At 38.9% G+C, this 26,122-nt stretch overlaps 1 protein-coding gene across 6 annotated transcripts in view; it reads left to right on the top strand.

Moving 5' to 3' along the window:
* The window catches only part of lama2 (laminin, alpha 2), a 197,738-nt gene that overhangs the window by 64,069 nt on the left and 107,547 nt on the right, over positions 1-26,122 (top strand). For all 6 annotated transcript variants that reach the window (XM_040125505.1, XM_040125503.1, XM_040125507.1 and 3 more), the window contains exons 12-19: positions 451-553; positions 782-922; positions 3,940-4,104; positions 16,253-16,357; positions 19,769-19,980; positions 20,834-20,945; positions 21,769-21,882; positions 24,980-25,107. In XM_040125505.1, coding sequence (XP_039981439.1) covers positions 451-553; positions 782-922; positions 3,940-4,104; positions 16,253-16,357; positions 19,769-19,980; positions 20,834-20,945; positions 21,769-21,882; positions 24,980-25,107 — 1,080 coding nt within the window. The remainder of the gene's footprint in view (positions 1-450; positions 554-781; positions 923-3,939; positions 4,105-16,252; positions 16,358-19,768; positions 19,981-20,833; positions 20,946-21,768; positions 21,883-24,979; positions 25,108-26,122) is intronic.

Genomic DNA, 26,122 nt, shown 5'->3' with positions numbered 1-26,122 from the left:
TCTATTGCTGTAATTGCTTGTTGTTTTATCCTCTTTCCCACGGGAACAAATCAGCTTCCCTGTGGATATCATTCAGGTTTAATTTAATCCAGTCTAAAAGCTGATCCAACTTTCCCTCCAACTTTTTAATGACCTGCTCACAGATAGCCAGCAGCATGAGCATCGTCTTTTAAAATCACTTCTTTAATAGACTTGCTTCGGTTCACTTTCTCTGTTAATGAAGAAGTTGTTTCTTTGTATATTTCCTGTGAGATTGTACATACATAGAAAGTCACACATGGTGCAAGGTCGGCTGTTTGCTACCAACTAAAGATTCAGTGACCAGTCATTGGACCAGTTTGACCAGGATGCAGTGGTTGTTAGGAGATGTCACCTCCTGACCTTCTGGTTATGGGACAGTCTCTCATCACCTTCATCTTTATTATTTCTATTAAACTCTTTTGTCTCCAGATGTGCTGTTGGTTATATGGGCTACCCGTCCTGTCAGCGCTGTAACTGCAGTGTGGAAGGGAGCACAAACGATGACCCATGTATAACACCCTGCATGTGCAAGGTGCACACACACTCTCACAAAGACTTATATGCGCACAAATAATGACAAGTACTCTGCACTAACCTTTCTAGCCTTGTCATCATTATCTTCACCACATTAACACTGCAATAACATGGCTTGTGCTCATAACATCAGTTTGAGGGCAGCCCATAAATTTGCTGCATCTTTCACCTCTCCCTTTCTCTCTCTCTCTCTCTCTCTCTCTCTGTTTTCCTCTCTCTCGTGCAGGAAAATGTAGAGGGAGAAAATTGTGACCGCTGTAAACTGGGATTCTATAATCTCCAAGGTGACAATCGCCGTGGCTGCGAAAAGTGCTCCTGTATGGGCATTGCCAGTCAGTGCTCTGCCTCCACCTGGACCTATCAGAATGTAGGCACCTACTGTATACACACGCATTTCTTCTCTCTGTCAGGCAACCAGGACGTCTGTTTATTTGAGTTATACATATAAACATTGCCAGAATGCTTTTATTTGTATCAAATAATATTTCTACTTGTATTTCCAAGAGGATGAAGCACATCACAGTAATTTTGGCAGATCTGTTCAGCCATGGTGGGTATTGTTGCTTATAGCTAACATTTGATATCAATTCCTATCCATCGCAGAATTTTTCTCCTGAAAGAGTTATCAGACACCAAAGGTCAGCTGTGTGCACATATTGCACTACACACTTTTTGTGGTGTGTTGACCCTTATGGCCCAGTCATACCAGCAAATTTCAGAGCAGAATAAATTCAGTGGAATTGCTGCAATAAACATCTGCTTGTGGAGTTGAAGAGGGTCTGTTCAAATCTTTTAAGTCGAGTCCGACTTTGGTGATCTCTAACACAAATCTCACTATTTTTTTTGGTTTTTTTTTGTTCAACATTAAATAGCCTTGACAGTTCTGACCTCTGAGAGAGCTTGAAAGCTCAAAACAGAGGAGGCTAACATGGCCTTCTACTGTGGATGTGCTGCCCTTGCACTTTTACATAACCTTACTCTGCTGGAGTATCCACTCTTCCACACGACGCATGGTTTTTAGACATGAGACAGGAGTCTTATGTTTGTTCATGTGTTTGTATGTTCAAGAATCATATTTGTACCACGGATACGATGTGTTAACTCATTGTTCAGTTAGCGTCCAAGGTACGTAGCCTCCAAACTGATACTGAGCTTTTGTGATTGACTAGCATATTCCCAGCCGGCTAGTCATTGATTTGTATGCTGTATCTAATTTTTAGTAATACAGTGAACAATATTTAGACCAAACTGACCCTCACAGCAGACTGAGCTTGCATTTATCATAACTGCTCCTGTTATTTAAATACGTATGTATACACAGAAGAGATTCACCTCACTGATTGACCCAGAAGAGGATTTTGAAATGACAGACAAACTGCTCTTCCACACTGGTGCAGTTTGATAAATATCTTGCAGGCATAGAATGCATCCGACACAAGGTGCAAAATGGCGACTTAATCTGGCCCAGAGTTTTTAGAATAGCAATTGTTTTAAGGCATCTGGAAATGAACAACATTTAGAAACTGTTATATCAGTGTGCTGTAGTGAGTAGCAGTAGGGTATTGAGTGTAAAAGCAAAGACAAATCTTTACCAAATACAAATTTAAGAGAGGGAATGTTGATGGAACTCAGTTGAGTTGAAAGCAAAGGAGAGTTGTGAAAATGAGGAGGAAAGAATGGGGGGGGGGCAAGACTGGAAAGGAGAAGGGTGGAGACAAGACAAGGAGGCAAGAAGGAGGAGAGAGGTGAAAAGAGGAAAACAGTTTTTGACTGACAGACGGGGTGGAAGAGGAGGGGAGAGGAGACGTTGACAGGAAGACAGCTCTGATTTAGACACCGATAGAGTGTGTGTGTCTGTGTGTGTCTGTGTGTGTGTGTGTGTGTGTGTGTGTGTGTGTGTGTGTGTGTGTGTGTGTGTGTGTGTGTGTGTTTTCAAAGGGGAAGCCAAGGTCAGGTTAATTGCAACGACAGATGTGTGTCTGGCTGTGGCTCTTTCTCACACACACACACAAAATCATTCTGGAGTTGAGAAAAAACTCTTTCTTGGCGTCAGTTGCAAGACTTCCTGACTGACGTGACAGATGTGCAAAACCTATAAACATATCTTGAGTTTTACATTTTTGCTGATACAACCTCTCATTTTGATCAGGTAGGACCTTTAAAATATCCTAAAATCCGGCTCTACAATAAAAATTATATATAGTTATGGATGTGAATATCTCACATTATTGACATTTTCTAAGCAGTTTTGTTTTATTTGTGAAAAATAAAACAATGATAACAAATAATCTGTATATATAGGTAAAATTAACTTAAAGAGATTAATATGCTGAAGAGCCTTTAGTTTTCATTCTGAGATGGCAGGTTGTAAGGGGATTTTTGGACGAGGATAGAGGGTCTTTTGGTGTATGCAGTCTAGGACAGTTACCTTGACTTGACTTAAAAAAACTGACGATCAAGGGCTTAAAAATGTTCATGCTGTGAAAATGGCATCACTCTCCTTTCTGTCAGAGAAACTTACTGGCTAGGGGATCCCTTATTGCTTAAATGTTTATACAGTTATTTGGCAGAATAGGCTGTGCTTCTGCGGGTGCTGCCCAGTGAACCCAAGCAGCATTGCAGGATTCAGTAGATTCAGTAGAGTGCAGTAAACCCCAAATACCTATACAGAATAGAGCCGAATCATCATCGCGATACTGGATACCAAGTGCACAAAGAAATAGATGCCACGTGTTACGGAGCAATAAAGTAGAACCATCAGGTGGGCATTACAGTATGAGTAAAACTCAGATTAAAGTCAGATTATAAAGTCCATCTACACTGAACATGACCAGTGACTTACTTTAATATGTTTCTGATCTACTGACAGTGAGAAACTTCTGTTTTTGGATAGAAAGAATCTGTTGCTTTATTTAAGCATGAAGGTCACTTCTTTTACAAATTACACTGAACATATATCATATAAACTATTTTTTTGATTGCTGTTTTTCAACATTCTACATCTCTACATGTGGTTTAGTTGAGGGGGCAGCAGTTGTGCTGAAAAAAAACTTTGAGGGAAGAAGATTAAAAGCTAACCCCATGTTGAAAGCTACACTTTAGTGCAACAGAGAAAATGGTAAATCCTTCCTAAACCCCCTCACAGAATGGCCAGAGCTTTATGTGATTTTCTTTATATTACGCTACACAATTTCTGCGTGTTGAATTTTAAACAGCTATTGCAAATAAAGTTTCTTTGTGTACTTTGAAATGAGACAAAGTGAACTATGGTCTGGGCCTATTAATAATGAGTATAAGAATAAAAAATAGTTGTTTTCTCATGAGATGGAGCTTAAAGTAAATCTTGAACTTCTTTTTCCTTCTTCCTAATTGTTGATTTTGTAGGAGACCACACTGATAGGCTGGCACCTGGTTGGAGATACAGGAGGGCGAGTATGGTCTGTCCACAGACAGACACCTCCCTATCTGAGTGTCCGACACTCAGACGTCGTGAATGATCTTGGCTCTGCGTACTACTGGAACGCACCTGGACTATACCTTGGAAACAAGGTTAGATGCAGACACAAACACATACATAGTACTATTTATTTACAACTCAATCAAAATATGCGATTTTCTGCAAAAAGCAAATGGATTAAACATTTACTTTGAAACAGTAATGCTTTCCCATTTACAAAACTCTTACCACTGAGCAAGACAAGATAAGACTTAATTAAGATGAGATAAGACTCTATTGATCCTCCTTCTTGATGAAGAAAAACAAATAAGGAGTGATTTGAATTTGATAAAATAATTTGAATAACATATTAAAGAAAATAAAAATTGGACACAAAAAAAATCTATGTACAATAAATAAATTTCAATACCTTAGAGTGTATGAGTTAATTGTACAAATATTTGTGCAAGAGAGTCTAGTAATGCACCTCTGGTAAACAGGATATGGAACCATAGATAAGGAATGAATAATAATTCCCATATACACAATAAAACCACTGAACTTATATAGTGTTATGTAAATATGTACAGTATATGTAACAATATACAACCACTATAGTAGAGACAAGACAAAGGCATTTGTCATTCTTTACTTCATTTTCAGTGGAAAATTCTATGGAAATTTAGCTGTGGTCTTGTACACAAACTTCCATGTGTTCATTTTTGTAATTGTATGAGTTCAAGGCACAGAAATATAGGAAGGATTTTTGTTTTGACTGGCTTAATTTTATTTTCACAGTTTTTCCTGTGTAGATTTTCCTGTACAGTTGAGATCAACACTGACAACTAGGGAATATGAGGAGACACATCAAATACTGTTAATTACGCCTGTGATCATTTCTTTACTTGATGATTTTTTTTTTTTTTTAAATCACAATTTCTACTTGCACTAGGGTATGACTGCACTGATGCCGTAGTTTAAATGTCTGTACCATAGTTTAAAATGGACAGAAATGCACATATACTGTACATAAGCTCTCTGTCAAAATATAGTTTGAATGGCTACATAAAACTTGCTAGAAAAATGTTGTCAGTGCATTGGAAAAAAAAAAAAGAAATTCTTAAAATGCAGGATGGGCAAAGAAGCACTAATATAATGTAAAATACAGCATCTGCCTACACAAACAGCTGCCTTGAAATTACCATAGAGTGGAATAACACCTCTCTAACACTGTCATTTACATTATAATGTTCTCAAACATGCAGTAATATGTACATAACTGTATAATATAATTTTCAATTTTCAACTACTTAAAACTGCTAAGTTGGTGAGAGAGAGAACTTTTTGCAGCTCTTTTATTTTATTCTAAATATGTTGCACCAACAATCAGACTGGTCAGAGTCACAATATTAACTCAGTTGTGCAGTTTTCTTCTGTGTTCCAACACAATGCTGAGCTGCAGTCAAATGTGTGACCTGTTTGTTGGTCATTTCGCTTTCAGGTTACTGCTAGTTGACTGTTTGCATTACAACATTTTCATTTCCTACCATTTCCTACCATTTGACTGTCTAATGCTAGCATTCACAGGCAAATATGTAAACGCTGACATGAGGCTACAACTTTAGGATAGGCTTGAATAAATAAACAGACCTGATTTATGATCAAAAAAAAAAAAAAAATGCCCTGGATGTAAGTCCGGTGAAAAGGTATCCCGCTGGGATGTTCACCTCCCTCCAAGCCCTGCGTCTCTGGATCAGCTTGTCGACTGTTTGAATTTGTGCTGTGGTTTTCTGTGGTCACGATTAGACTTTATCACCCCAGCTGGCAAATAGCTGCAATCCATGTTTCTGAAGTCGAGTTGTTGCCCTGCTACAACAACAGAGTGACTGTGATGTTTGTCTGGGTGTCATGGCTTAGAGGAATATACCACTGAATTTCATTACTTTGCACCCTGCAGGCCTGGCTTGTCATCTCACTTCTTTGTCTGAGCCTCTATCCCTCCCTCCCTCTAACCATTCTTCCAACCCTGCTTCTTTTCATTGGACTGCTTCTCCAGCTCTCACTCCATCTCTCCAGGACTCCCATTTTTCACCTCCCTGTTCCTAAATCATCTCCCACTACTTACCCCAAGCTCTCCCCTCTCTCTTTCTGTATCTCTCTCGCTTTGTGTCTCTCAGGGTAAATAGTGTTTCGCCTGTTGAACTCGATAATCAACTGTTTTTCTCTAAGTGCACAGACACAAACACACGCTCCCACACATGCGCACGCACAAACAGAAGCACATATTCTCATTCAAACACATACTCTCACACACCAAAATTCACACACACTCCTAGGCCTATATAAGTCAGATAATGATGTGTTTTGAGGGCATTAGGGACAGCAGAGCAGAACCAAATGCCTCCATACATGTGAAACAAACAAATTACCACTCTCTTTGTGCGTTTGTGTGTGTGCGTGCGTGCGTGCGTGCGTTCTTGCGTGTGTGTTTCTGTGTTTTTGTTTGTGGTGGTGCGTGTGTGTGATTGCTAGGAGCAGTGTGCGAGTACTGTATTAAAAAGCGATTCTTTGCTTCATTCTCTGATCGTGTTACAGAGATGGAAGCCATGTGACTTGACTACATGACTCGTTCGCACACACACTGTGGTCTGTCATTTTGGCGTGTATCATTGGAAGTGATGGGCTGTGCACGTAATGACAAGCTAGCAGTGGATATAGACGAGTATAAATGTGTGCGATAACGTTCCTAATTCTCATGTGCGTGACCTCCTGTTTTGTTAACATCAAGAATCCTCATTGGCTTGTTAGCACGCTCTGTGGGATGCTCATTGGTCCAGAAGCATGTTCCACTGATGCTCATTGAGCATTTTATTGCCTGTGTAGTTGCAGGGACCGCTCATTCCCAAGGATAGCCATTACTATCATGAAAGCGTGCTGTTAAAAGAATATTTTTACAATGTTTCTGGTTTATTTTGCAGTGGAGGGCAGATGAGTTGGGTTCAGCCTGAAGAGCAAAACATAATGCAACAATGCAACAATGTTGCAAGTATGAGAGTGTAGCATCATTACAATGAAGACTTGTGCATGTGTAAAATGGGTTTTTTATTAAGGTTTTAGTGAGACTTCTAGTTAATATGGCAGAGGCATAGGAGGAAGACACTTTTAAGAGGAGACAAAAATTATTTTAGTTTTACAACCTGTAATTTTATTGTTTTGGCTCAGGGATTTGCAAATATGCAAATGTTTAATTTGTTCGACACGTCAACTTCAGAAGGTGATTAAATGTCAACTTTGTTTTTACAGCTTGTTTTTCTTCCCCCGAGTGGGAAAAAAAATACCAGAATAACTTTTTAACTTAAAACATATTGAGAATATTTAATGTTTACATGTACTATATTCATAATACAGTATTTAAAAAAAAAAAAATCAAAATATTATAAAATATGCTTTTCCCCAAGACTGGATACTATTCTTTCACTCTCATCCACCTCAAACAATGGATGTAATGGAACTTTGTTCTGGAGCTTTTGCCACCCTATCACATGATCTACATCAACAGATCAAATGGAGTTTGCTCAGAGTTCCAGTTTAGTCAAGTTGTGTACATTAAGTTCTTTAATTTTACTTATTCTGAAGTGGCATTAAAGGCATAATCTTGTTTCAGTAGAGATTGTCGGTGTCTTAAGATCCAAGTGTTTTTTGGTATTCTGGTGTTGTTAAAGAATATCTGCATCATTTATCCATATTTCGAACAGCCTTCAAAAGCTGTCAAATCCTGACCTCCTCGTATCCACCTTGTACCCAGATTTACAAACAGATTCACAATCAAGACAAATGAAAGCTTCAGAAACAAAAAATGTTCACCCTTTGGAGAGAAAAAGACTGACAGAGATGGACGGAAAGAGAGAAAGAGAGAGTGCTGGGAGATTGAAGCATGGGGATAAAGGGGTGATGGATGAACAAGGAGAGAGGAGAAACATCCTTTACTGACAGCCGATTGAAAGAAAGCTTAAAATATACTGAAACTTGACAAACACACAACTCTGCTTGTGTTGTACTTCACCTGAACTCCCTCTATAACTCTGCCTCGACCTTCCCCAACTTTCTATAAACATCTTTCTTGTCTTCTGTATTGTCCTGTAAAGAAGTAATACAAAATAATAATCCTTTAAGAAGAAAACCTGCTACAGGTGCAAACCTGAGGCAGAAAAGTGGCGAAGTGTTTAGAAAAATGCTTCGATTTCACCATGATTATAGAGGTTGACACCCCACAGTTGTGATGAATGAAAACTGTCGCAAAAGTGTTTCTTTAAAATACTTTTGTGGGAAAATTTTGCTTTTTTGCTAGAGGAAAATCAGCCTTTACCAAGCTGTTGAGCTGTGACAACAGAGAGAAACTGTAGAGGTGTATAGTTCTACCTCTAATCTGGTCTACAGAGATCTGCAGAGATCTACACAGCAATCCCATGTCTCAGAAAAGTAAGTCATTACACCTGGTTATCACTTGTAGGAATACAACATAGATAATTGCAATCCTGATTCACTGATGTTTCCATTACAAAAACACAACTAATTTCAAACAAAACTGTACCTCACAGTGCACCGCATTGTTAAATTTGCCAGAGTAAGTTTCGTGAAATTAAGACCATATTTCCTTTCGACATTTAGGACCTTTGATGGAGAGGATGCTACTTTCTGTTCTTTCCACCTCTGTGCTTTTTTCTGACAATCATAAAACCAGATTACAGCTGTCAACAGGTCTGGGTAGTATCTGTTAAGATTGCCAATCCATTAATAGCAAAGTGTAGATCAGCTTTGTGCCATGAAGCTTCCATTGCACTGTAAAGTAATCAGTCTCATTTCCTGTCAAATCCAACCGGTTTAAGGCAGTGTAGAGGCTGATAGAGGGTGATGGTCTTGTGTTCACATACTCATATAAATGTCACAGAATTAGCACGACGTTGATACTTAAAGTTAATGCCACAATTGCTGCAATAACACATGTGAGTCTGATCCCAGCCTCAGAGGTGGATCAGCACTGAATATATTGAATATGATGTGTCATCTTGCCATTGTTACTACTAGTCTGATACACAACAAGCTGCTGGAGTTGACTTTCAAAATTCAGCGAGTCGTGGGAGTGAAACACAATAATTGATTGACTCTGAGAGGCTGGAGGTAAATGAGCTGCTCTTAAGTCATCTTCCGGTGTGAGGTGTGCACTCTGAGTTACAGTATCTATCTAACCTTCTCTCCTCTGCCACCGAGAGTGATAATAATCATGCCATAGTCAAGCATGCAGCCACCTCAAAATGCAACAGTCCTGTTTCTACTGCTGCACTTAGCAGATTAAAAATAAAGTCTGTTTGCCATAAAATTTAATGGAATTTCCATTATTTGAACCATAAGTACCATAAAATTGTGGGCCATAACTTTAACCTGAATTGTTCTTACTGAGTCAAATAATCTTGACCCAAACCTTACCATAAGTTCATAAGGGAAATGAATGCACGTGTATAACTGTATATTAGAGAGTGCACAAGTCTCTACGGGCCTCATCAAGTGACCGCTTGTAACCCCGAACTTCATCTGAGGGCAAACCCCATGCAGAGCATCTCAAACAACCAGCTGACAGCCCAACTCACCAGTCTCGCCAGCACCCACTCAGGGTTCATACCTCCAGACTGACCCCAAGCCAAACACTGCAACCAACAGGACAGTATCCCCAGACCCTGGTTGTCCTGGAGGCATGGAGTTCAAAAACAAGAACCCACGTACATCTTGCAAGCAGGACCATACCACGGCTGTCAAAACATTCTCCCAGTCCCAGGGAGCTGCAGAGGAGTACCAAGTCAACCTGCAACCAACCACCCAAACAAGAAGTTTAAGGAAACAAATGTGCTGCCACACTCCAGACCCTGAATGCACTGTGGGTCACTCCCACTCACAGAGTAATCAGCACTATGACCATAAAATCCCCCTGACACTAAGATGGGTGATTATTCACATGGGTGATAATTCACATGGCCACTATCTTGGACACAACCGCATTATCAAATTATTAAACTATATTATTGCATGATGTCACCTCCAACTCTCTGAGCTCCTTCCACCCCCCACGGACACAGTGTTCCTCCACGGCAAGAGATGGTCTGACTGCACAGTTTTCCTGAAGGGTACTTCATCCATCTCCCACCAACAGGTAGTTTCTAGCACGAATGAAAAAAGCCTGCACAGAGAAGTTGTAGAACCGAACAAGACTATGCTCGGACATGCCAGTAGTGCTAATACTGAGAGACAGGATTTTTGGTTTTACTACATTTTCGACAAGGACTTTCTTTTCTGTTTCTCAACATGTATCGCTCTCACACACAGAAGGTCAGTTTGGTGGTCGTTGTTCAGCATTCCAGTGACTGTCCATCTGGAGCCAATCTAACCCTACTGCTAGGAACAACAATAATCTGTGTGTGTGTGTCTGTGTCTGTGTCTGTGTCTGTGTGTGTGCCTGTCTGTGCGTAAGTGGTAGATAAACAGAGAGGGAAAACTACCAATACCAATTGCAAACAACCAAAGGCATCAGGAAGACGACACAGGTGTGTGTGTGTGTGTGTGTGTGTGTGTGTGTGTGTGTGTGTGTGTGTGTGTGTGTGTGTGTGTGTGTGTGTGTGTGTGTGTGTGTGTGTGTGTGTGTGTGTGTGTGTGTGTGTGTGTCTGTCTGTTTATATTTCTATATCTGTGTTTGTATGTCTTTGTTTCACTGCATGTGTGCGTGTGTTCTTGTGTATGCCTGCGAGCTTGCGTGTCTGTGTGTGTCTGTTTATGTGTATCACTTTAGGGGAGTTGTTTTCTGAAGCTCTTGTGACAATCTGGTTTTCATTTCCTGAAGGATGAATCCCTTTGTCCCCCCAACCCTCTCTTTCTCTCTCACTCTCTGTCTCTCTCACCCTCTGTCTCTGCCCAATCTCCCGAAGAGAGCATCGGTTGCCACTGTCTGCTTTTGTACTCCAAAATTGACAGCAAATAGGCGTACAAATGCAGATTGTCAAACATATTTCTCTGAAGAGGCTAGCATGTGGTATGCACAAAAGAAAGTTGCATACTAATAGTTTATTTTATTTGAAGTAATGTCATTACTTCCTACAGGCAGTAATTTGTTTGTTACTGTCCTTGTCTTCTGCACCTACAAAGTTGCTGGTTGTGTGGTTTCTTGCCTTTAAAGTCACCGTAGTTCAGTTTCCCCCTTGTGTATGATCAGGAAGACCCAACTGTTGTGTCTGTTTCCGTATTTGCTGCATAAAATCAAAAGTGATGAGAACATCTCCATTTACACAAAAGAAAAAAATTCAGGCCATTCTTGTAAGATTAAATTTTTGGATTATTCACCTTTGATTTGATGTTTAGCGGGACAAAGAAAAGGGAGAAAAATGTGCTGAATCGAGATGTTCATTTATTGAGGTAAGAAAAAAGCAGTTGACATAACAATCTCACCTCAAGGTCCATTTAATAACGGATCTGGAGGTTTCAGTTATATCACTTGATCTTCATTAGTCGGTGGAGTATGTCCAGTTGTCATGGAAATTTCCAATTTTTTTTTTCTCATTCATAAATTGTTTGGCAAGAATGAACTTTACTTAGCAGACTCCATCTGCTGTTGAAGACATTACTGGAAGCTCCACAAGAGCTACGAAATGGATCTCGAAGTGAGATTATTTCGCGAATTTTGTTGAATTGTAATATAATAACAGTGGTAATATTACTGTAACTGACTGGGTTACGTGTTTAGAGTTACTTTTCTCACTGTGTTTGGAGATGTTAGTTTAGTTAGAGAATTAAGGACAAACGAGACTGATAAAATGTAATCAACAAAATCTGTTAGTTTGATTAAACCTCTACGTGTTTCAGAAAATATTTAGGAATTAAAAAGAAAAAAAAAATGGGTCAATGGGTCAGTTACCAGGAGTGTGCCAGTATTTGCCAGCTTGCTTCATTGATTTTTTTTTTTCAGTGAAATCGTGTTTTAGCTGTTTGTTCTCCTCAGAAAGTCCAACTGTAGCAGAAATCTAACCTTTTTAGAATAACAGCAGTCTTATAATCAGGATGGACTAACATTTGGTCATTAAAATGCTCTGACTTTATTTTAAAGTTATGGAGAAGTCGTGTTAGTTCAGGGCTGCGATGGGGAAACCTGGAGGAGGAATGAGGTCGATGGTGACTCGTTTTCACACCTCTTCTTGCTCCATGCCAAACCCACTCCTTAGCATAAGCAGAAAATTGAATATCATAACTTTACTACTCGTTTCCTCCTTCCTCTCCTCTCTGGTTTCTTCCCTCTTATTTTATCCTTGTTTTGTGTCTCTCCCCTGCTGTCCTGCTGTATTTCATTGCATCTTTTGTTTCTCTCTTCTCAGTTCTGTCCGCCGCCTCCTTTCTTTTCAGTTCTCTTATTTCTTGTCTCCCAGTTCTGCTCCTTTCTGTATGTCTACTTTCTTTTCACTCTGATTGATAAACAGTGGTATGAGGATGTGTATGTCAGTAAGACTTTAATCAGTATTTTTAGGCCAAGGATTTTTTTTAAACATTTGAAGTCATACATTTGGATTGCAGCATGCAAAATACCCCCTGTAACTGCATCTGAAGCTGTACTAGAAATTCCCATCTCAACAACCTATTTGGTTCAATATTTTCTTTTTTTTCCCCTGAAAATATTCCTGTTGTTATATGGAATATTGTGCTGTACAGTATTTACCCTCATATGAGGCTGAATGACTCATATAAACTGATATACTATTAGATCCATAAATGTTTGGACAGTGACACAATTTTCATAATTTTTCCTCTGTACACCACCACAATGGATTTGAAACTAAGCCATCAAGATGTGATTGAAATGTAAACTTTCAACTTTAATTCAAGGAGTTTAACAAAAATATCCCATTAACTGTTTAGGAATTACAGCCATTTTTACAAATAGTCCCTAATCTTCAGACAGTCAAAAGTAATTGGACAAATGACAATTGATCACTTTCATGGCCTGGTGAGGCCTGTTCCCTCATTATTTAATGATAAATTAAGCAGATAAAAGGTATGGAGTTGATTCCAAGTGTTGAATTCATGGGAGCTCTCAATATGTGGTCCAAAGAGGTGTCGATGGAAAATGAAGGAGGCCATCATTAGACTGAAAAAACAAAACAAACCAATCAGACAGATAGCAGAAACTTTAGGAGTGGCCATATCAACATTTTGGCTCATTCTTAAAAAGAATAAATGCACTGGCGAGCTCAGCCACACCAAAAGGCCTGGAAGACCACGGATGACAACTAAAGTGGATGATCACAGAATTCTTTCCTTGGTGAAGAAAAATCCCTTCCCAACATCTATCCAGGTCAAGAACACTCTCAAGGAGGTAGGCATATCATTGTCAAAGTCTACAATCAAGAGACACCTTCATGAATGTAAATACAGAGGGGTTACCACAAGATGCAAACCACTGGGAACACTCAAGAACAGAAAGGCCAGATTGGACTTTGCTAGAAAACAACCTGCCCAGTTCTGGAACAAGATTCTTTGGACAATTGAAACCAAGATTAACTTGTACCAGAATGATGGGAAGAGAAGAGTATGGTGAAGGAAACACTTCAATCACACCTTGATGGCTTTGTTTCAAATCCATCGTGTTGGTGTAAAGAGATGGCATCACGAAAATTGTCTCTGTCCAAATATTTATGGACTTAACTCTATACTCATATACTCAAAAGGTTCACGAATATGAAGCGTGTCATGTCCTCGATTAGGTTTTTAACAGCAAGGATTATGTCTCCTTCTTATTCTGGCCACTAATGTAGTTAATAACAGCTTTATTGAGCTCTCATAGGGATCCAACTGAGGTCTATTTTAGCTGTGTATGTCTGAGTTTATTGTTTATTGTTCCTTCGTTTCCACTCCCCATAATTCCCCTCACTCTCTCCATAATTTCCCTCTCCTGCTGTGCTATTCTGTTGGTCTTTTTTCTTTCCTGTGTTTTATTTTTTTCTTTCCTCTTCCCCAGAGTAGGGTCATCAAAGCTTTGAATATTGTCCAGATTGAGTGTATGGCATCAGAGAAATTAGTTTTCTTAGAAATGTCAATAATTTCAAAGAAAGTAAATAGCTAAATTCAGGTGTGCTAAGTGAATAGAGGATAATCCACAAAGAAGTACATGTGCTATCAGTGCAGCAGTGCTCCTGAGGAGAATACATAGAACAAGTCTTTTCTTCTCCTCAATTCATATGCTGCTGAGTGCTTACCGAACACAACAGTTATAATACAAACAAGTACAAAACATTCAAATCGAGTTTTTATGCATGGTCCTGTTGCAGTTTCAGACCTATGCAATCTTTTGGTGTTTTTATCTAGAATTTTCCCTACTCCACCACTTTCCAAAGTGAGGCCAGGGACACCCTGAAAGGGCCACAGTATAAATCTGAGGAGTCATAATATGTTATGAAGAATGAAACACATCCTTTTTCTGTGTAAAAATTTTTTTTAGTCATTATTCTCTACCTCAGCTTTATTCTTGTGAAATCCAGGGTCGATTCACTTCTTCAGATGTATACAAAATGTTCAAAAGATATAAACTGGGCTCAGCTTATGAACAGTCATCTTCTGTGGTGTCTTCTGACTTTGTGGCAGTGGATGTGTGCACTCTTTGTACTGTGGGTTTAAAAATTAAGATTTTACTGTCTTCTGGAGTCGAAATGAGCAAATGGGGTTAGATTACAGTAGAGTAGTGTTAGACAATAAAATGTCCACCTAAGTACACCTCCATGCCTGCTGGTGTGTAAGTGTGTGTGCATTTTCAGTCAGCTGTGAAATGGGCGATTCCTCCCTCAGTTTAAGAACTGAGAGTAATGATGTAGAATGGAAGAGGTTTATAGGGATATTAAGCCCACCTCTTACTCCCTTTCTAACTCTCTCTCTCTCTCTCTCTCTCTGTGTCTCTGTCTGTCTGTCTCGAGCCCTTTCTTCATCTCTCTCCCCGTCTTCCTCAATTTCCCCCTCTCTCTGTTTTTATGACGGTATTATTGTCTCACTCTCCCACCCATTACCGTTCAGGTTGGAGCAGAATAATAAATTTCAGGATCATGCTGACACAGCGTTTCTCCATCTTAAGTTCATTCTGTGGCCTCCACAGAAAGACTGCTCCAAAGCAACATAGGACAACAAAGATTGTAGGCTATTTTTGTTCTCCTTACTTTTAAAACAAATTTAAAATAATATGGTAGGAAAACGTTGTTTAGTAGAGGCAGTAGTATTTCTAATTCTACAGTTTCAGATGTAATTAAAAATATTAGTCATACCAACAGTTTCCACACTGGCCTTTTTAGGGCATGCTAAGTTTTTTTTTTTTTTTTTTTTTAATGATAAGGGGCTTTTGTGAGACCTCCTTTGACTACATCAAATTTCTATGCCAGTGAACTTTGTTGCACATTAGCTCCTATCGTGGGACTGGTTTGGTGCACCATTAATATATAGCAATATATTTTATTTCTGCACTACTTAATGTAAAACTGCCTCTAAATCCTCAAATTTCCTCAGCCATCTTAGTTAATACTTCTGTTGTTCTCTTAAGTTTGGTTTCCTTTGGTTACACTTCTTGATCTGTATGTGCCCCCTGTTGGTGTGGAGTGTGGCAAAAACTGATGCACTCTCCTTTAAAGTGAGACTATGTCACTTTTGAAAGAAGAATAACCAATACTTCCTATTACACATGAAAAAATAAGAGCAATATATAATATTATAATATATTATTATAATATTATATTATTATTATAATATGATATGTAATAGTTCAGTGCACCTAGGAATTTTGCTGCTGCAGCCTCACTTAGTCTAGCGCGTCCTGTAACTTATGGTGGCTGGGGTCAGAAAACTTTATAGAGATATTGTCATTACTGAGTGAGTTTGCTGACTTTTGTGACTCTTCTCTACTTGTGCTACTGTTGCACTATGTTTTGCCATTTAACATCCTATAATTTTTTACCTGTGGCCACAGTGGTCATTGTTCTGCAAAAGTTACATAGTGTCACTTTAAATGTGCCAGTAAAGGACTCAATGTAAGACAACATGTGTCCAGAAAAGACATTCTGACTTGCTTCGGATATGAGTGTCAGCTGTATACTAGTACACACATTAAAGATCATTAATTATGACAATAATTTGCTGTTATTCTGCAGAATTCTGCTAATAAAAAACTTACTAATCTGTTTTTCTGTCTCTCCTCAGCTTTCAGCCTATGGAGGGAGTTTGGCCTACACTGTGTCTTATACTACAGATCATCAAGAACAAATGGGAATTAGAGTCACCTCAGAAACTGACCTAATCATTGAGGTAGGTTTTCAAACACATGCAAAGATAAAGACTTTATTGAGCAATGGCATACAGTACTTGTATATTAAATTCTAACGAGGAGCGGTTTAATAATATAAATGCTTTTTTCTGTACTATTTTGTATGTTGTGTATTAGGTCTTGTAATAGGTCTTGCATTATTTAACCCTGTGGGTACATTTGGAAGATTCCTTAAGAGCAGTGGGCAGCCCAAAAATAAGTTCCAGATCTCGGAGCAGCACCTTGGTCAAGAGCACTGACAAGGAGTGTTCCTTAACTCTTGGCAGATAACACAGTATTTGGTGTGGGAGGTAGTGGTCACAACCAGAGGAAACCCAGATGAAAAATGTGAATGTGCGTTTTATGTATTTGTGTCGGCAGCATTATTTATCTTTTCCCACAAGCCACTGACTCTTGCAGCGATGAAAACCACTAAATGAAGTAGCAAATAAAAGCTGTTAAAATCACAAACACTTGCACTCACACACACACACACACACACACACACACACACACACACACACACACACACACACACACACACACACAAAACAGCAGCTACAGCTGGCAGAGAAATGCTGAACTTAGCAATAAAAAATGCAGATAGACTCTCTCCCTCTCCTTGCTCTCTGAATGTCTTTATAATGAGCAGTTTTTGATATGATGTATGGCAGCAGTAAGCAAAACAACAAAGCTATTAGTTAACTGTTTATATCTCCTATATCAGTAAACAACATTGTGTGTTTGTGTGAGTGTACAGTACACACACAAACACAAATGACACAAGTGGAGGTTGGGGTGTGTTGGTGTGTGTTTATGCATGTTGACAGTCTGCCAAAGCCGTACAAATGATCCCGTTATTTTGCACATGCTACTTTCAACCAATGATATGTTAAAGAGGAACCTTAATTAGAATAGTTTAGAATAAGGCATTTCAAATATGGTGTTTGTAAGAGGCTGCAATAAGAAGAAGTATATTCTTCTCACACACTGACTGGAAAAAATAAATTAGAGATAAAAAAATTATAGGATTACTTAAAAGCTTCATCCTGTAGAGATGGAATTGTAGATTGAATATGGACACAAATGCAAATGGCAGTTGTATCATGACTTTATTTTCTGTCTTTGGATTAGTCAAAAAATGCCAGAAAAGAATTAAGCACGTAAAGAGGACGGTAGGAAAACGAAGAGACCGAGGGAAGACAGGCAAAAATGAAGGAGCCAAGGAAGGAAGGAAAAATAGAGGAAAAAATGGAGGACAGGACGAAATGAATGAAGGAAGAAGAAGGGAAGCAAAGAAGGAAGTAATGAGGAAGAAGGAAGGAGGGAAAAGGAAAAAAATGAGGAGGAAAGAAGGAAGAAAAATGTAAGGAAATAAACAGGGAGGAGGGAAAGAAACAAAAAGGGAAAGAAAAGGGAAAGAATGAAAACTGAGAGATGGATAGTCACAGACCAATGATCTTGTATTATTTAAAGACGTGTCAGTGAGATCGACAGACTGGGAGGAGTTGGGAGGAGCAGGAGAGGAGGACAACTGATGGTCTTGTTGTCAACAAAAAGCCTCTCCGAATGATGACAATAATGAACCACCTACACACTGTCAACCAACTTTCTCCCTCTTCACTGTCTCTCTTTCAGCCTTTGTCTTGTTTTGTTGCTTTCTTTCCCCCCACTGTTTACTCTCTGCATATCTGCATCAAGTTGTGATATTGTTTGTTGCATGGTTTTGTGAAGCACAAGAAGCAGCTTGTAACTATTTGGGATCTGAATAGACAATAATCTCTCTGTCTTGGTTTTGTCTGTATGGCTTTGTTGATTTCCGTGTCTTTCTCTCAATCCATGCCCACCTTATCGGCCTCCATCAGCACGGTTAAAAGAAATGTAAATACCAAGCCTTTCATGAGAACAATAACAACAACCAATGTTCTGCTCTGGAAATAGGTGCATGTTGAGATTCTCATTTAGCTTAAAAGAACAGGGGGGGAAAAAAATCAGATTCATTTTACATTCCACTTTTATTTCTCACTAGTGCAAAACAATATATTTTTGACAGAGTTACTTTGAGTTTTGTTAGAAGTAGCTCAAGATGTTATTTCAAGAAAAGTCTAAAAAAAGACTGAAGGAAATGTGGAAATTAGAGTTGTAAACAAATAGAAATACACCATTCAGATATGAAGTGAAAACATTTTCTGAACAGATACAAACAGCATCTAAATCTTTGCAGTAATGTCATAAATTTCTTTTGTAAGGGACCATGCACGATAGTAAACATAAATGATGTTTTTTGATGTATTATAGTAGAGTTAGTTTAAAGCTCATTTTCGTTTGCAGCCCCTTGGCATGTCACAAACCAACAATGAACTGATGCTACTAACAAGTATTGCCTGTGAGCTCCAAAAACTATTAAAAATGCATTAATGAGCCACACTGGTGCACCGGGTGAAATATTCCTTCATTGCCATCTCACAAACATCATCGTGCTGCTGTAAATACTCAATAGCACAACAAATATGTAGTAATCCACACTTGAAAATAGTCCCCACGAATGCATTATTTATTCCTGTTTGTGTACCTTTGGCTAGAAATTGCAGTGTCCAGCTGTTTCAGGAACTTGCTTAGCCCTTTTCAAAAATAAGACCATATATTTGCGATCCAATTTTATAGGAATGAATGGGCCTGTCTGGTTACAGTGGATGGAAAAAATAATTGTACATTTTTGGTTTTGGTCCAACAAATCTGTTGGGATTTGTTCACAATAACAAAAAATATAGGAAAGTGCCAACCTTATCCTTAAATGATTAAATTTGAACTTTTTTATGTGTGATAAATAGAAGTGAGAGACAATAAAAGACAGTAAAAGCCTTTCTTTTAGAGACATGTAAACAATTTTCTCACAGTTGACTGTCTTTTCTTGTCGATCTGCCTCTTCTCTTTTTCTCTTTTCTTTCCTCCTTTTTCCCTGCATTTCTCTGCTCTACTGCTGCTTTCTCTCTCTTTATGCCTCCCTCCAACTCCTCTCTTTCATTTAGGTTTTATTTAATGGTTTATTGGCATGGTAAGCTCCCCCCCCCCCCCCCCTCCATCAGTAGTTGTCACTCTGAGTTAGCCGCTACATGCCATTGATCTGTTCTCAACAAGAGATAGTCAGATACTAGGCCCGGGCTCAATTCACTTTGCATTCAGTCCATTCAAAATGTCAATAGAAACTACAGCTCATTACCTTATGACACATCATTTACTCTCACTCTCTTCTTATCCCCCGATCAGTTGGATATGATGGTCCTTTCATGAAACAGGCAGATTTTTGGGGAACATAAAGTTTCTGGATTTATGGAATTACAAGTTAATAACAACAAAGAAGAGAACTTCTTTTTTGATTCTTATTTTTTTTTTCTTTCTTCCTTCTCTGTCAGGGTGGTGGAATGAAGATTGTAGACAGAAGGTTTGGCCAGCCGCTGTACCCGTCCTCGCCAAGCACCAATCGCATTGTTCTCCTTCCAGAGAACTTCCTGGTTTCAGAGACGGAGCAACTGATTAGCCGGAGGGATTTCTTGTCTGTGTTAGCCAATCTGACCAGTGTGATGGTCCGTGCCTCTTACAGCACAGAACCCAGCGCTGTGTACAGGTAGGAACCGAAAGATACGCACACTTCGACAACTAGGCCTTATTGGATGATAATATGCAGCAGGTCAAGTGCACTGGACATAGTCAATATTGTTATTTTTAGTACAGTGTTTAGTATTGTGGGGTTTTTTGTTTGGCCGGCCGGCTGGGAGAATCTTTTTGCTGTGAGGTGATAGTGCTAACCACAGCACCACCATGAATGCCGTATATACAAACCTGATCTGATTCTTGTGGGACAATAGTGTAGACAACCGCCCCATGACAAATGTTTACTTTTATGCAAAATTTGAAAATAGCCCTCAATTTTTGGACTTTTTGTGCATGAAAATCCTATTTTAGTAAAAACTAATGTATAAAACTAGTAATTATGATGTTATATAATTAAAGAATGTAATTACATTTAATATATTTTAATAATTTTGGGAACAACTTGAGAACCCAAGTGATAGAATTGTATTTTGTTTTTGCTAAGATGGCTCCCCACTCAATGCATAGAATAAACACAGATAGCAAAACACAGAATAAACACATTTTCAAAAAATGTAAACACCCAGCAGCTTTAAACATGAAATACTTGTATTATAGCTCTTTGTTATAGCCTGTGAACAACCCTGCTTTAACTTTATGTAATTTAACATGAAGATGGCATTTTTGTAAATTGTGCCTGAGAGAATGAAGTCGGGTTAGAAAAGTTTTAAAGGCCCAGTGTATGTATCTGAAGGCATGTGTTTAACAGTAAAAAATAGACAGACTACCAATGTGCCACATGTTTATGCTTGATATTTCTATATGTGCTTGTGTGTGTGCACTGTGTATGTGTGTGTGTGTGTGTGTGTGTGTATGTATGTATGTAGACTCCACTCGTTCTCAATGCAGGTAGCAGATCCCTCTGCCAGAGGAGAGAGGAGAGCACCAGCTGTAGAAATTTGTTCTTGTCCTCCTGGATATGCTGGAACTTCCTGTGAGGTAAAGACAGGCACATAATGACATGCACACGGACACACGCGCAATTTTAAAACGTCCAGTACAAAAATAAATAGAAAATTGCCCTGGAAAAAGTACACAAGTGAAAACAGTATAAAGCACTGTAAAAGTTATTTTATATGTAAAATGTCGGTTTACAAAGTAAGCCCTTCAGTACTTTATTTTGTTTTGTTTTTTTTACATATTAGATAGACAGACTTATTAATAGTCCTCACAAATTAAATTACAACCATCTTGGTACCTGCAAGATCTGAAAAAGTATTGTGTTTTCACTCATTGTAATAAGCTGTTTATTCTGCAAAGCTTGCAGGGAACAGCAAACGTTACATCAAACAATTAATGATAAAGTGGTATCAGGCACAACATTACCTACCATACCTCAAGCAAATTGCTTTTTGGAAATCTGAACCTGTTTTACACTTTGAACAGTGACAGTGGGATGTATGTGGTTTTTAGAAAATGAGTTACATTAAGACCTCCAAACACATCAGTGTGACCCCCAACGCATGTCTTTATTGTATTTTGCTTTTAGTATACCCGATTCTTAAATGCGTTCCTTGTATCATTAATTAACATGACTTTTATTGGCCTGCTCACACGCATATACACAAGCAAACATGCTCTCATACACGATTGAGTTCTTAAAACTCAGACATACAAACAGACACCACAGCGTAACAAAGAGGATTGCGCGCACACAAACGCACACAAAGATCATAGGGAATTCACATCGCACTAAAGCAGCGTAGAAACACACAATTCTGCCGTCTTCCTGTCTTTCTAACTGTCTGGGTGTGTCTTTCAGGCGTGTGTTCCTGGCTTTCGGAGGGTTAATGGAAATCTTTACAACGGTGTGTGTGAAGCCTGTCATTGCCATGGACACGCTACACAATGCCACGAGGTCACAGGACACTGCCTGGTAAGATGATTAATAAGTTGATTTTATCCCCTGTCTGTCCGTTCGTCCGTCCGTCCAATTCAGTACTCAATATAACTCTAATTCTATTTACTCTGTTTTACTAAATTGGTAAGCCAAGCAAATTGAAAAACACAACAGTGAACCAGAGGATTTTTCTTGAGGGGGGAAAAAAAACATACCAAAAATGAACTGTTGTGAAAAGTTCATGTCTGTTGTTGAAAAGGCTTGATCACTTTTGATATTTACAGGATGTCAAAAGATAATACCAAAATGGAAAACAATATATTTTTGAAAATATGCCAAATATTTCAAGCATCAGTATTATATTTATTTTTATTTGAAAGTGTCATTATGGTATAATGGTAAGTGACTTGTCTGTCAGAAGTAAATGAGCTGACATTTTTATTTTAAACAGTCAATTTAACCATGTTGAAAGCATTGATGTTTTTTTAGATGAATAATTTTGAGAGGTTAAATCAGTTGGTTGGGAGCCCCGGATTGTTCATGTGCACTGGTCAATTTACAGTTCGGAGTACACCTCATAACTTGTAGAAAAAGGATGAATGAAGTGTTTGTGTTGCCACTAAAATATTTACGGTTTTAGGTTATGACCTTAACACTGTTTTGTTAGAGACAACTTTTAGGTTTTGGGAGGGAGTAGAGCTGAGGTGGGGCAAGGAAGCAGCAACCAATGCAAGAACTTTAAACAGAAGACACAAACCCCTTTTAGCTTCAATAAGACAAATAACATGCATGACTTCATACGGAAAACATACTTTGGCATTACTGTATATTCAAGAGAGAAGTTTGGAGTTTTGTCAATTATCTTCTTCAAGTCCCTTTGGAGACACCATCTAGTGGCCATTAGAGGAACTGCAAGGTGAGACAGTTTCACCCTGTCTACACGAATACACACACAGACTCACTAATACATACACATCCTCATTGCGCACACACACACATTCACGTACATGCCAGCCTGCTCATGTGCATCTGCACACACATCGTCACTCTCCAGTTTACACATTGCCTCAGGCTTAAGCTGTCAGTTAGCATCAAACTAAATACACACACACACTAATACACACACCAGTACACACACACACACCAGTACACACACACACACCAGTACACACACACACACACACACAGAGTTGTGGATTTTGTATTACCATGTTACGTTTCATTATAGATGAGGAGGATGCTGGGATATGTCAGAGGGAAAACACACACAAGAAAAGACAGGCAGACAGGCTCAATCTCTCTCTCTCTCTCTCTCTTACACACACAGACACACACACACACACACACACACACACACACACACAGAAAGACAACTTGACATTAAATCACTCATAGACATTTGCACAAACAAACACACACCTCCCCTCCTGTATACATATTCATACACAGTGACAGGCAGACAGACAGATGCACACACACTCCTTCCCTCAGGATTGTGCTCTCTGGCTATAGTTGAATGACTGATGCCATGGTCATATAGGTTAACACCGCGTGTGTGTGTGTGTGTGTGTGTGTGTGTGTGTGTGTGTGTGTGTGTGTGTGTGTGTGTGTGTGTGAGAGAGAAATGGAAATGATATGGACCATAACTGACACCCACAAACAGGTAGCTTCACAGTGTAGCAACATGAAACTGTTGTAGCTGGACATAAAATCAGGAGTGTGTTGGGCCAAAAAAGAAAGAGAACGGACAACCGCCCCAGGGGGAGGAACATCATTTTATCTTACTTTAATTATTAAAATGAAGCAAACTCTAAATTACTAGAGTAAAAAAAAATCTCAGCTTTAACATAACCTTAGAATTTAAATACAAAATTACTGTTTTTATTCTGCATCATCAGGCCAGTGAAATGTCATGCCTAAGTATTTTTAATGAACTTTAAAGAATTAGTCACATTATATGATGTTACTCTTGGTGGAGGCAGGGCTCTAAGGCAAGGCAGTCGGCGCCCGCCGAATGACAGTCACACTCAAAGTCATAATCAAAGGTGCAGGAACGATCCGGAACGGCTTTCCGGCACCTTTTTAGTAAATAACTTTCAACCGCTGGCAATCAGTACTTAACGCCGGAGTTCGAGATAAAGTTTTAAAAAATATTTTAAAAACGAAAGATTTTTTTGCTTACCATTTTCATCAGTATTGAAATTTGCTGATAGAGTCTGAGCTACATTAGCTCAGCCAAGTGTTTGGTTGGGAATTATACCTGAGAGTCATGTGTGCTTGGTTACTATGGTAACAAAATCCTGAGCCATATCATTAACCTCGACCACCTCGAGATTGTTCCTCCTGCCGCTGTCTCTTGAATTCTAATTTGATTTGACAGTTTTATTTAACAACATTAATTTTGTTTTTGTAAAAATGTAGCAACAAATGTCTGGTCTTTATATTGCAGTACTGAAACCCTTGAGCTTATTAGTTTTTACCTTTCTAACCTTCAAGCTCTCAATGCAAAGTGTGACACTAATTACCCTAAAATAGAGCAGCTCTATTGTTAGCTCTTCAGTTTCCTTCTCAGTCCTAATTTACATCCAATCCAGCTATTACTAAAAATTAACTCAATTGCGGCTCATTATTCAGCCTCATTGTTTTTAGGATGATAAAAATTGCTGTAGCTCTACCTGCCTGTGTAGAGCATTTTGCACACTACTCTGCTCTGGAGACTTTGGAGTCACCTTGTACTGTCTTCAACACAGTATTGGGTAACTTACTGATCGAGGTGTTTATTTGCATTGCAGCAAACTAAAAAAAACACTAAACATGCAATTCAAAAATGTTCATCAGGGTTAAATTTAATCTTGTATTGGGAGGGTTATTTGTTTGTCCAAGATAATTTCAAGACTACTAAGATGTTTAATAGAAATTGAAATGAGAAAACAGTGATAAAATAAATCCGATTTGCTTTGAAACAGATTAGCAGACTTGCAAAAAAGGACTTAAGATAATAATAAACACAATGGCTGTCGGGACAGGTTTCCATCATTGCAGAAAGTGATCTTCCCATGACACTGAGGTTAACAGATCAGACCCAAGATGTTCCCCCAACATAAATGAACTTTTACCTGTGTGTCTCCTCCAGGACTGCTCCCACCGCACCACTGGTCCCCACTGCGACACCTGCCTACCTGGCTACTATGGTAACGCCACCCATGGGTCACCTGCAGACTGTCAGCCCTGCACCTGCCCACTCAATCTTCCTAGCAACAAGTATGTTCTGAGGACACTGGGGGTAATGCCGCCATGATGACGCAATTTAATCAAATGCCTCAATCTATCTATGCTGACCCCCTGTGACTATGTGGCCCCAATTCTCTCTTTTTGACCTGTCTCTTGATAATTTTCTTCTCTCCTAACACTACATTTTTTTGGCTTTAAAAGACATCACCACACATAGAGACTTCATCACTGTGGACAGGAATATAATTTAAATGACGTGAATACAAAAATCATCACCACAGGTAGAAGCGTCAATATAAGAGGGAAAAACATCATCCCTGTGGGCAGAAATGTCATCGCTGTTGGCAGAATTAACAGAACTCCGACTATAAAACTTAAAACAGCTGCAAACCCAGACCTCCCACAAGTCATTAAGGCATTTAAAACCTTTTATCATACCATTCCTCTCGTGCGGACACTAATGTGCTGTAGCTACTTCAGTCTCCATCAATGCTTGGACAAGTTACAGCAAGTATCTGTAAAAAATACTTTAAAAAAAAAAGGAGGGATCTGACTTCTGAGGGATGCAAAAAGACTGTCCAGTTTTGCACATTAATAAATTCTTCATCTATCAAATTTCTGTTTGTTTATAATGAACATTTTATTGAAAGTTTGAGTTAAGGGAACAAAGAAATAGACATGGGTCACTTAACTTAATAAGAGATACTTAATAATAGTATCTCCACTATGTTCATCAGCTTGTTGCTAACTATGTCTGTCTGCCATTTGGTAATGTACAGTGGGTTTTAGTTCTTTTTTTTTGTTGTTGTTGTTAAAACAGCGACCTGCTGCTGCGGCCAAAAATTACGCTATGAGAGCAATGAGAGTCAACCAAAACAGTAAAGTTGTGGGCGGACAGCTAAACAATGAGGCGAAACCTGCTATAATGCTCCGTAAAGCAGAGGGGAGCTGCAGATTCAGGGGATAATTCTTTGTAGGTTCACCACTAAGGTTGATACATTGTCAATTAATACGTTGTTAATTTAACGATATCGATTATAGCCAC

The sequence above is a fragment of the Xiphias gladius genome, chromosome 4 (assembly GCF_016859285.1).
Source record: "Xiphias gladius isolate SHS-SW01 ecotype Sanya breed wild chromosome 4, ASM1685928v1, whole genome shotgun sequence".
In the NCBI taxonomy this organism is placed as follows: Eukaryota; Metazoa; Chordata; class Actinopteri; order Istiophoriformes; family Xiphiidae; genus Xiphias; species Xiphias gladius.
Note: the sequence above shows the minus strand (reverse complement) of the source record. Positions and strands in the feature narration are given on the sequence as shown.